Raw genomic sequence first — 12,833 nt, forward strand, 5'->3', positions numbered from 1 at the left:
AGAGTTGTGCTCTATGCAAACAATTTCCGTAAGAAACTCATCAATAATTTTAGTAGTTCACCCTGCTGTTTGTAATTGACAGTTCAACGGAAATTACTCAAACGAGGTTTGCCAAATTAACACATGGGTACATTTTTGAGGTGATACAAAAAAAAAAATGTAATAATAAAGCAAATGTCGTCCTGAGGTGGAAGTCAACATTTTGAGATTAGTGTTTTGAAATAAAATCTTTATCCTGCAGCAAACCCTTTTTTCACAATGTCTCCTCCAGGGTGATATCACCCCCATCTACAGGGCACAAAGTGTCAAAGGTGAAGTTTAAAATTTTGGTTTGGCTTTTAAATATGAAACTTCCGAAACAAAATTAAATAAAGTCATAGAGCAGATGCACTATCTTTATAAAACTGAAATATTGAGCTACAGAAGGCACCTATTACAAAGATGTTAATATTTGCCTGTCTCTGGGGGTATCAGGGGCAACCCTGACCCTTTAGCATGCTCTCTGCTTGCACAAAAGTACTCCACCCTCTCCTATTCTTCCCAAAGCTCCATGTCTGAGCACTTTCTGAAGTGAGCTGCTGTGGCACACATAAAATGTAGAATAATTACTGCCATGTTTAACACATTTCTTCATGTCACTAATTATGGAGAGGCTGACGAATAATAAAGAATAAAGAACATGTATGCAAATTGTGAATGAAAATCATCCTTAATCATGTCTTGGTGGACCACATTAAATGATCCCTGTGAAGCTTTTTGGCGCCACCCTGAGGCCTTTTCTTCTATTGAGGGATCAGAGGAGACAAGAACAGATGACACCTCAGGTTCATTTGATCCACAACAGGAGGGTTTTTCTGTTTATGGGTCCCATGTACTGTGATAAACCAACAAACCAGGTAACTGAGGAGAACTCAGTCAGCTTAAGATGAGATGCTGCTGGCTCTGTGTGTACCAGAGAGGGGATGAAGGATAGATTGGAAAACAGACAGAGTAGAGTATCCATGTGAAATCAGCTTCATGGAAGCTAAACACAGATTGGTTGTAAACTGGTGGTGAAAAACAACTAAAATACATTCATTGTCAAAATTGATAAGTGACCAAAACAACAAAAAAAGCATAAAAAATGACTTTAATTCTGATCGTTAATTTATCATTTTCTTATAAATGTATTTTGATATGGACTGGGGATGCACGATATTGGATTTTTGCCGATATCCGATATGCCGATATATCGAAACCCCTTTTGGCCGATACCAATTCCGATACTGATAATCACAAGTTTGTTTGTTTTTTTCACTGTAAAGAAAGCTAAGTCTATCCTGTACTGGAATTTATATGTTACTCTTATTGTGACGGTCTTATTTGTTTAAGAAACACACATAAAACAAGACAAAAAACATTTGATTTTACCATAAATAAGAAATGTATCATTTTTTCAAACTCAAGACATTCAGTATTGAAATACAGAAAAATAATTTCTTTAGATCACATGACTTTTAAATGTACAATGCATTTTTAAACATAACCAAGTTGCATTTGATTATTTTAGAGCTACTGTAACAACCTGGAGACAGACACAGAGCTCTGCAGTGCAAATAAATGAAGTGCTACATTTTATTTAAGGAGCTTATTTTTCAGATGGAAAATCATAATAATCCTAACTGAATAGCACCTTATTGGCTGTACTTATCGACAGAAATTTTCATATCTGCCAATAAACGTGTTTTTAAGCTTTTATCAGCCGATACCGATATTGTGCCAATAATATTGTGCATCCTTAATATGGACCATAAAATGTTAGAACAAAGACCTAAATGAGTCACATTCTCCTGCTCTGCTGAGTCTGAACCATCTGGTCAGTGAATGGGACAGAGAGCCACAACACTGCTGAGTCACTGACAAGGACACAAAAGTCCTGACAGCAGAAACTACAGTGAAAGGTGAAAGGCAGAAAGTTGCACCAAAGATGAAAAGCTGCAGCATGTGCTGCCCTTTGTCTCCAGTGAAAGTTGTTTGTTGTCTTCATCCTTTACTCTTCCTTCTTGTTTATTGGTGATCAAAGTCAGGAGCTCTTGTAGTCCTTGTGTGTTTCCATGTCAGGTCTTGAGTAAGCACAGGTACCGAATTAGGTACTTTTATAGGTACAAACACTAAAATAAATGTGTTAGATTGAAAAACTTAAAGATTTTAATTATTGAACATGTTTTGTGTTCCAAATGTTACAGGTACCCATCCCTTGTCTTGAGTGTTTCCTGTTTTACTTTTAGCTATTGCTCCCTGTTAGTTTTGCCTCCTGTGCTGTCACCTGCGTCTTGCTTGTTGACGTTGGCCTGTGTGTGTGTGTGTGTGTGTGTGTGTGTGTGTGTGTGTGTGTGTGTGTGTGTGTGTGTGTGTGTGTGTGTGTGTAAGAGCATGAAGAAAGGAAGACTGGAAAGTTGAGCGAAAGAAAGATCCATCCAGGTGAATGGTGCGGCACAACAGATTTCTAGAGACTGAAAAAGACGGTTTTATGTCATCGTAACCTGTTTTTGGTGAACTTCACTAATTTCGATTAATATTCAAACATCCCTGAAGAAGAATCCATGGACTCAGAGTAGAATCAGATTGTTTATTAAACACATAATGAACTGTTTATTACATCAGAGCGTCAGAATAAGTTTTAGCTACTTTGTCAAAAACAGACTGTGGAAAGTGTCATCAAAAACCCGTTGTTCAATCTCTATGAGCGGAGAAGAAAAACATGCAGCTTCACCTGCTGAAAGTATTTTGGCAACTTGATGCGGCCTCATGAGGTGAACTTTAAGCAGATAATCCCTTTATTGAAATATATATATACCTATCATTAGAGTTTTAGTTTAACGCTGATATTATTTACAGCCCAAAGTGTGGCTGATGGTAGTGAAATACATTCAGTCGACCTTTGCTTAATAACTGTTGTGCTATTTAAAGGTGGTGTGTATTAAACACTGATTGTCAACAGAACAATAAACCCTTTCACCAATGTAAAGTCAGAGCTAGCAGAGCAGGGAAAGAAAAAGAGATCAGATGACCAACAGGTGGGATTAGCAGCAAATAAGGTGTTAAGGCAAATGCTTCAGGTGTGTAGTTTAACAGTCAGTAAACCTGCTTCAGTCAAACGCTTCTGCATATTTCTATCTACAGTAAGTCCATAAATCAACTTTTGTACCATTTTCAAACAGAGTTAAAAGAGCAAAATCACTTCTCTACAAAGTTAGAAGAAAAAAGACTGCAGATACAGAACGGTAAGATCTGAATGGAAAAATGAACCTTAGTTAAATGTCGAGCTCAACTCTGAAATCTCTGCAGTACAGTAATGTTACACACAGAAATATATGAAAGAATATCAAAATATCTGCGTCCATATTTCCCATTGTACTCTCTCCAAACACAGCAAACCCCACCAAGAAAATCTCCATCAGCTTCAGGTGAACAGTATCCAAGAGTATAGTATCTATTATGGCAAGATTCAGCAACACGAGGACAGTTTAAAGATCAGCAACAAAGTTAAATGTCCCAAACGCCCGTCAGAGTCAACCAGAGCACATCACATATCTCTGAAGTACTTTAATACTCTAATAAATTTCTTATTTACACACTTTGTTCTATAAACTTCTTCTAGAGATGGAGAGGGATCCTGAAAGTGTGTGTGTGGGGAAAAAAGGCTTAGTTCTACTCTTAAAATATGTTGTTACATACGTCACTCCCACAATAAAGTGAAGAAGCACTTTGGATTTGAAGCTAACGCTACCGCAGCACAGAGTTACAGGAACCATGCATTTCACTGCTTACAACATCAAAGCACACTGAGAAACACCAAAGCAATGTCCACTGAATACCCACTGTAGACACTTAGAGGCAGTTCACTGTGACACACAGCTAATTCTACTGTTTGGCAATGATGGTGTCCTGAATTTATGATCACTTTTAATAGAAAAAGCTCACAACAATGCATCATAATTTCACTTATTAGTCATAATTTCACTTTAGGGGTTAAATAAGTACACGTCCAATGAACCAGGCAGTGTGGTTTTGTATAAGACAGACAACTGTACAGTTACTCAGGAACACATGATGAATTAGAGACACATCTTAGTGCTGTTTCAGGAGCAATAAAACCTATCCATGCTCCTCTTTATATGATTTAAACAAGATTTTCTTATGTGAGTGTGTGTGTTAGCATATGATGGTGCAGCCTGTAAACATACTGTTTAAACTCAAGGCTAACTTGACCATGGGCAGATGAGTTTCCAAATCTGAGAAGATATTTTGAATGAAAATGAGGAAATTTAAATCAAATAAAGTAAACCTGTCCGTTACAACCTTTATGACACAGATGAGGGAGGACAAGTTTTTTTTTTCTATTTTTTGAACAAAACTAAACCTTATTTCCTGACAGTGTTTTAGTAGCCCCAACATTTACCCTGTCACGTCTCACACAAAAAATAAAAAAGAAAAACAACCTTGTTACTGTGGAATGACTTCTCACTCAAAACAAAAAGAAAAGAAAATGAAAGACACAAACAAAGATCAGGGGTAATGGATTCTTTAAAAACCATCATGTGAAAAGTTTCTTCGTCCTCAGTGCTGATCATTTTAAGTTTAAACTAAAACAAAGCCTCATCCCAAAAACACAATTTCTCTCCAGAGGTGCATAAAATTTCTGATAACCTCTCTATGTACATTGTGCCTGTTTAAGTCCCACACTTTTGTTGTACGACACTTTTGACAAAAGCGTCCACTAAATGAAACTGTAGAAATGTATACAACATCCCTATGCATTTTGATTCTGTAAACCAAATTAACCCCAGCAGCTACATAAAAATCTACCTCAGTAATTTAGTTTTATTTTGCACAACAGGAGTAGTTTTCACCTTTTACTGATGCCTCCTGAAGAAAGGAGGAAAAAGAAACCAACATGACTCTGAAACAAAACTGATTCAGGCATTTCCCTCTGATTTGACTTCCTGTCTCTCCCAGCAGAGGGCAGTGTTGAGCCACCAGGTGCCGCAGTCTGTTTGTTGTTAAGTGGGGGAAAGGTCACTGAATGTGTTAACATGAGATATTCTTCCTCTTCTTCACAGTTTCAGCTTTTTTTTTTTTTTGACTTGTTTGTCTCCTGATGAAAAAGAAGTGTTGCTTATCCAGGGACATGTCCAGAAACTGAATCTTCACACACTTCTGGTTCCTAAATCAAACAACACACAGTCTTAGACCTTTTCATTAAGACTATAAGAGTCTGTTTGGCTGTAGTGAAGCAGTCTCTGAGGTGGTGGCTCTTATGCCTTAAAAAAGAAAATCAAGTTCAACCCGTGTGCTTTGTCCACAGGTTGAATCATTGACTCGACCTGCACACCCACATTCTTAAAACATGCTCAGTCATCCACCCTGTCCAAACAGTGACAGGACAGAGGTTCAAAGTTGTCCACGTTGCTCTGCCGCTCTGTCTCCACAGTTATTACTGCGCTACTTATCAATGACAAGCTCTTTCGTAGCTCTCATCAAACCTACACCTCCTCCATCACCTCCATGACGATGGTCCTGGGTCCAGTTAGGATCAGGTTGCTGACGGTGCGGTAGTCGTGAGAGAGGACGTTCAGTCCATTCACAGACACCACAAACTGACACACCTGCAGGTAGAGAGACAGGGAAAGGCTTTTGAGTCTTAAATATTCCAGATCAAGTCAAGGTACAGAGGTGAAATAATGGAAGGAGTATCAAAAAACAGGAAAGGGAAAAGAAATGAGGAACTCAAACACAGATCTGCCTTCGGAGACTAAATTAGTCATTACCCACAATTTTAAGGTGGCTTAAAAAAGGGGAAACCCTGCTTTCCTCTCTAAGGCTGAAAATAAGTGGCAGTAAGCCAGCACTCTCAGTCAAAGTAGTTTATTTCAGCCAGTTTGAGCTGATTATCAAGCATGAATCCAACATTAAAAGTTTTCAGTTGTCTACATGAAAAGTTTGCTTTTGTAATGTAATTTTTATATAAGTAAGTCTGAAGTACTTAAAGGTTTATTGAAAAAAAAACTGGAATCAACAGAAGCTGACATTAAAATAGGAGTTAATAGAAACACAACACAGACGGTCAGAACATGCTTTTGTTTCACCTGAGGCACAACTGCTTCAATCACAAGAGTTAAGAATAGTAGATGACTTTAATAATATAGAATATACAACTTTTCAATAGCCTGACACAAACACAGTTCTGGTCTCCATGCCTCAACTCTTTATTTAGGGAGAAAGAAAAATAGCTGCTTCATTAATCTATGATCCAGACCACAAAACAGGGGTCACCAACCTTTTGGAGACTGAGGGCTACCTCAAGAAAATGAGTGGTACGTAGGGCTAACTTGTCCATTACGAACAAAAATGCACAGATCACTTTTTAGGAACCATAATACAAACAGTAGTGGTAATGCTATGTGAAGAGACTGCTCTCATGTCAACGTCAATTATCACACAATTATTATGAATGATTTACACAACAATGACAGTAGGAAACATACACGTTTCTGGAAGGAGCTCCTTTTTGAACATAAACTGAATAAAACATGGATGTAGTCCCCACAACGTCCTGTTACAGTGAAATGAAGCCAATCTGTGGACGCAGCGACATTTGCTATGACGCCGACTTTGACCTTCCTTTAAACAGTTACAGGGCGCCTGTTGGTCACATGAGCTAAGCTGGGTCTCTGATTGGACAATCAAACAATCCTAATGACATCTTGACTGCAGAGTTAGAAAAAAAACACCCCCGTACAGTGTGTGTCGATAGCTAATTAAATGTTTCAGACCTGTTCCTGTTTTTTTTAACCAGGCTGCAAATGTGCTCTTCAATGCCGTAAAAGTCAGGGTTTTTTTTGGCTGGGTGTGTATGTGGCTTCTGGCCTTTCTGCAGCCAGCCTCAAGCAGATTCTCGATGAGCAACTCTTAGCCCTCTCACATTGGCTTCATTTTTTCAAAACTGGATACTGACTCTTGATTTTGACTTTGGTTATTTTTTGGAGCATGTCTCACAGGCGCCTTAAGTGGTTTGCGTTGGTGACCTCTGCCATGAACCACTGTTTCGCTGCCATCTGAAGAGTTCAAGGAGTGTTTGGTACCTCTCTCATTTCTGTATGATATACATTTATTGATGTACGCAGCAGATGTTTGTGTAATATAAAGAGCTAACCAGGTTCTTTCTAGAAGTATCAAAATCAGGGCAAACAGATTGACAGCTTTTGCCCTCATCAAGTCCTTAAAAAGTCAAATCTATGACATCCAACCCAACCCAATCTCTACATTCTGTCTTCAAATAGAAAATAAATATTAAAAGATCAAAGTTTTTGTGTACTGTTTTGTAAGTTTTTGCTTCAGCGTTGTGTAAAATATTGTTGCTCAAGAAGCTGGGTTTATCACACAATCCAAGCAGTGAAGAACTGCAGAGACTGCACAGAGATGAACTAGGACAGGGGTGGCCAACCAGTCAGAGACCGAGAGCCACAAAAATTATTGTTGTACTACAAAGAGCCACGTCACACATGGAGTCTTACAAACGCACTTCCTCTCACACATAAACAAAATGACATAAAATGAAAAACAATACATTTCCAATTTTCAAAGTGAGGTTTATTGTGTTTGTTAGTGTGTTTAAATTCATACTAGAGAAAAGAAACTGAAACTTAAGTATCAATCTGTACACCCACATATTGATCAACACTGAACCCAACGTTGGCATCAGTATATTGATATTTTAGATTGATCAGCACACCGCAACTCGTAACTTATAAATAATTTTTTATGAATGGATTGAAGAACCACACACCAAAAGGCAAAGAGCCATATGCGGCTTGCGAGATACACAACCAGTGTTTCCACCCCTGAACTAGGGGGCTGATCCAGAGGTTCTTCTTTACCCTGAGGCCCTCAAACTTGTAAATCCAGCCTTGATGTCATCCTGTGCTAAGCTGGTGACCTCAAAATACACATTTAAAAAGCACAAAGTGTGAATATTCAGTTTAAAGTTTAAAGTGCAGCCAACAAAGCTAGAAAGTTACACCACTCTCAAAAGCTCCAACAGGAAAGAAAAAGAAGCAAACACTGATAGTGTTTTTGCACCATTTACAGCAATAAAGTCAGGATGAAATCACTCCACTCCCACGCCTGGACCCACCTCCCTTATCACGGCTTAACCACTGTGCTAACACTCAGCTCACAGCTCTGATACATGCAACACTTGTCTGAGTTTCCCTGTTGTTGCTGTGTTTGCAACATGCTGCTGCTGTGTGGTGGTTTGGCTGTTTTTCACACTGTAACAGCCTCTAATACACACATGCACGTTCTCTACTCAGTGAGTGCAAAAAGTTTGATGTATGGCAGAGAGGAGGATAATCACCAGGATATTTAAACCGCCTAATGAGAAAAACGTTTTACTGATGTGTTTGAGAGGCCAGGGGTGCAGCAAACACAGCCTGCTCCCTGCACAGCCTCACGTCACCTGTTAAACTAAAGGTGGTGCATTCAGGCAGATAGAGATTTTTTTTTAGTTACATCCAGAGCAATTTCTGCTGAGTGTTTCAGGTAAGGAGAGCTCAAAATAAAAAGAGGGAATAAGTAGAAAGAGAGATTAGGAGTGATAGAGGAAAGAGGGGAAATGACTGTTAATCCAAAGCTAGCAAGGAACTCTAGACACTCGCGAGAATCACATCTGAATCTCTTCAAACTTCATCAAATTACTACAAAACTCAGAAAAACTCTGGAAATAACAGATTTCATCTACCTCTGCTCATTTCATCCCATTCCTTCAACCTTTACTTTCAAACCTCTCTAACTCCCTCTCCCTGAACACCTCCCCCCTTCCTTCTCTCCTGCTGACGCGTCTCCTCTTTCAGGCTGTGGGGAAGTTGTTGGTCTTGGCTGGGGCCCAGCTGGGCTGAATGGCTCCTTGCATTCAGAGGGTTAAAATCACGCTCACACAGAGAAAGAAAGAGGCAGAAAAAAAGCATGAAGAGAAAAGAGAGAATAAACAGCACATGTTGAGATGCTTACAAGCTGTGTGTAACGTAAAAAATAATAGTTTGTTAGAAAAGTACGGAGGTGATTGACGACCTGAGGCCAGCTTTGCATTTTTTGTCCCTTGAGGAGCCAGAGAGCTGGAGAGCAGTAACTGCTAAATTGAAACCATACATTGTGGGGTGAACATTGAAATGTGCCTTTTTGAATCTTTAAAGAAAGTAGCAAAAAAATACATTCACGTCAGCTTTTTTTAATATGGCCGCGCTGACAAAGGCTTCAGAAATCTGCTCCAGAAACCCACGGTTGGTAAAACAGAGACTCAAAATTGGCATCATATTCCACTTTGAAAAGCTCGTTTGGATTGTTTTGATACTAAAATAAGAATGGTCAACCACCAGAGGATTGAAACCAGGGTTAACCCAAAACCTTTGACTGTCTAAATTTTTAAAATCCAAAATAAAAATATCGTCATTGCCATTGATAGCTGAAGAGAACGCATTATTTACATAACAGTGGGGACTGGCTGTCATTTTCTGTGTCTTAATATATTCTTTGTTCTTTGGTAAATTGTGCTTTACTATGTTTTTGATGCTTGATGTTTGTGACTACTATCCTTACCCAGCTTTAAATAATCTCTGGATCCCTTCCTTTAAACTTTTCGTGTTTAACACATCTGAAAATGTTGTCTTTTTGTGGAAATAACCGCATTTTCAAGACAAGACAGTACCTCTTGGCTCAGGGGCTGAGATAATCTGTAGTCTGCTGGTTGCCCGGTAACCTCACAGCATCTATTAGACTCCAGGAAGGTCTCAGCTAGGGAGTGATTCAGAGGCTCCCTGTGTGGATCTTTACCTTGTCTCTTCAAAAGAGTCAGAATATTGGACCCTTTATGCAACAACAGGGCTGAGACAATACGTTTTTCTCCTGATTCAATTCTTTTACATCTTTGGGGTGCTGATTGGATTTTAATTGTTTTTTTTCAATATTCCTATTTTTTGTAGTTTTTGGTTCACTTTTTTAACACCAGACCATGTGAAAGAGTTCAGTGATGATGATGATTACTAGCGATGTTCAATACCACTTTTTATGCAGACCGATACCAGTCGGAGTACTCCTTCTTGAGTACTCACTGATACCAAGTACCAATACTACTAGCACTTTTGACACATAAAATTTCAATTAACAGTGACTGATCATCTTGATCGAAGACAGCACAGTCACTCTGACATTAATTCCAAATAAAACACAAACAACTCTCTCTGAGTTTAGAATTTTTTTGATAAATATTAAAAATAATAATATTAAAAGTGCACAATAAAACTAACAACTATCAGAGTTCAAGTATTTTTTTAAGTGAACTAAAGTGCAAAAGAAAAAAGTTTAACTGTTAACTGTTCCTGGTTCATTCATATTGTCTGAAAAGGACCTGGCGCACATTTGCTGAGGTGCTAAAATGCAGCAATTAGCAGCAACTAGTGGCAAGGAGGACTTGCTCAACACAAGATTTTTTTTGCCTAGAGTATCTGCTGCTAGTATCTTCAGCCTTCACGAATACTGATACCTTGAAAAAAGGCTGGTATCGTGACATCCCTAATGATTACAGACTAGACCAGAAGCTATAGTTTCCAAAAACAATGCTCATCATGTGAGCCAGAGAAAAACATTTTGTCCTCTGCTTGAAAAAGCGGTAACTTGTTTCAAACCAAATAAAGAAAGACTCAAATGAAGAATTTAAAGCTGAAAAGAAAACAAAAATTTAACAAATCGTAACACAAAAATCCTGATACTTGTGTGAATTGATTTTTTTCTCTCACTTCTATGCATCAATTTGTGGCCTCAGCAGAGTCAGTAGCAAAAGATGGGAGTCATACGAGAGAAAAAGGTGATTAAAAAATTGGAAGAACAAATGTTTTGTGTTAATCCATGATTAAATGTTTCATATCTCCAAAAGTCCAATTTTAGGGTTTAACTCTTGAGACTCAGGGTTCAGAAACTCTGATGCATGTCTTTGTGGTACATAACATCCAGCAGAAAATAACACTCCATACACTTAAGGAAAAACACACACACACACTCACACACACACACACACTTCTGATGGTTTGCAAATATGCACTGTAGTACAAGTGCAAAGTGCCCCCCCCCCCCCCCCCCCCCCCCCAACACACACACACACACACACACACACACACACACACACACACACACACACACACACACACACACACACACACACACACACACTGCTGCTGTCTTATAAAAGTGCATCAGTAGTGTCTCTTAAAGAGGGGTACTGCACAGTTACATAAGTGACCAAATCCATTATGGTCAGCACAGTGTTGGAGTGTGTCTGCGGCAGAGATACACAACCAGTGCTTTAAAGCACTTGTATATGTGTGTGTGTGTGAATGTGTGTGTGTGTAATAAGAAAGGAGAAGATAATGCATTTCACAGCTTCCCCCCTGAGGTCAGTGAGTGCATGTTGCTGTATGTTTGGCCTCTCGCCTGAATATCAGTGCCAACACCTCACAGCAGGGCTGGGTCCCCACTGGTGGGTTGTTTTATAACACATTAATAAACCAACCCTAGAGGAGGGTAACAGGTCTAACCTTCTAGAAACTGCAGGGGGGTGCAATGAATCCTCAGAAACACACCTGTGACACTACAGTTCACACAGCTGCGTGCAGGAAATTTAATCTACAGTGATGATACTGAGTAACAGGACATAATAAGATAACACTGAAAAAAAAGAAACAAACACAAATTAAGGTGAGGACTTGCTGTAAAAATGTTACAAGATGTTCCAACTGGGCACATTTAGGTCACATAATCAGTACACACTCAGGTCAACTGAGCCAATCACTCACATAAAGTCATAAACAGAGACTTTATTACCCGCCTCTGAACCATGACACGTTTTCCATGGTGATAAAACATGACAGCTGACAGTAACCAAAGCAGAAGTGATAATATTTCCACTGACTGCTTCCTCTTCCAGGACTCAAAGTTAAACTCCTCTACCTCAGCTCCTTCCTCATTGCCTGAGCCTGAATTAACATCCTGTTTTTACTTTGTAACCTGTGATTGTGCTGCTTTTATGACGCAATGAATAATTGATATTTTAAGCTAAAAAATTAAACTGCCATGATCAGAAGAGTAAAAAGATGCAGGGCTAATTTAATTTCATAAGTGTTACAACATGTTGTTAAATTAGTAATTAAGAGTCTAATAACTCTATATTTTCTGCTCTGGTCTTTGTGAGTTTCTCTGCTCCTGCTCTTTCCTTCACTCAGTCATCCTCTCTCCTTACTCTTTTTTAGCTGCAGTTTAAGTCCCTCTACTCCACATTCCCAGGATTCCTTGCTGCCACTCTGTTTGCATACTTTCATGCCAGCTGTGGCAGCAGCGCCACCATTACTCTGTTTTCCTTCTCTCTGCTTTACTCCCTCAACTCCCACTTTTCCTGCTTTCACATTTCTCCACTCCTGTGCTGACACATTCATCTCGTGTAACCAGAAGTTACAGGAAGTGTCTTCGCTCCTGTTGGAATCTCTTCCTCATTTTCTCCTTCATTTTGTTTTATGTCACTGCAGCTTTAACCATATACTGTAAATACTGGAACACGTCTCTACAAACTTTTCCGAGTGTGAATTTTTAAAATTAAATCTTAGAAACCAAGAACATAGGACTCATCTCAAGCTAAACTTAAAAAGATGACATACAATTAGGGCTTGTTTGCACAAATGCAATATTTTGCTCATAAATTCAACTTCAGAGTTTTTCTCCACAGCTACTGTCCCTGAACTGAGAACTGT

At 38.9% G+C, this 12,833-nt stretch overlaps 1 protein-coding gene across 1 annotated transcript in view; it reads right to left on the minus strand.

Annotated features, from left to right (window-relative positions):
- Nucleotides 1-2,627: 2,627 nt before the first annotated feature.
- The window catches only part of deptor (DEP domain containing MTOR-interacting protein), a 34,158-nt gene continuing 23,952 nt past the window's right edge, over nt 2,628-12,833 (minus strand). Inside the window, exon 10 of the mRNA XM_074683970.1 lies at nt 2,628-5,648. Coding sequence (XP_074540071.1) covers nt 5,526-5,648 — 123 coding nt within the window. The 3' untranslated portion in view covers nt 2,628-5,525. The remainder of the gene's footprint in view (nt 5,649-12,833) is intronic.

Source organism: Halichoeres trimaculatus, unplaced genomic scaffold, assembly GCF_033239565.1.
Source record: "Halichoeres trimaculatus isolate MK-OKI-2021-1 unplaced genomic scaffold, fHalTri1.1 fHalTri1_scaffold_12, whole genome shotgun sequence".
NCBI classification, from domain to species: domain Eukaryota; kingdom Metazoa; phylum Chordata; class Actinopteri; order Labriformes; family Labridae; genus Halichoeres; species Halichoeres trimaculatus.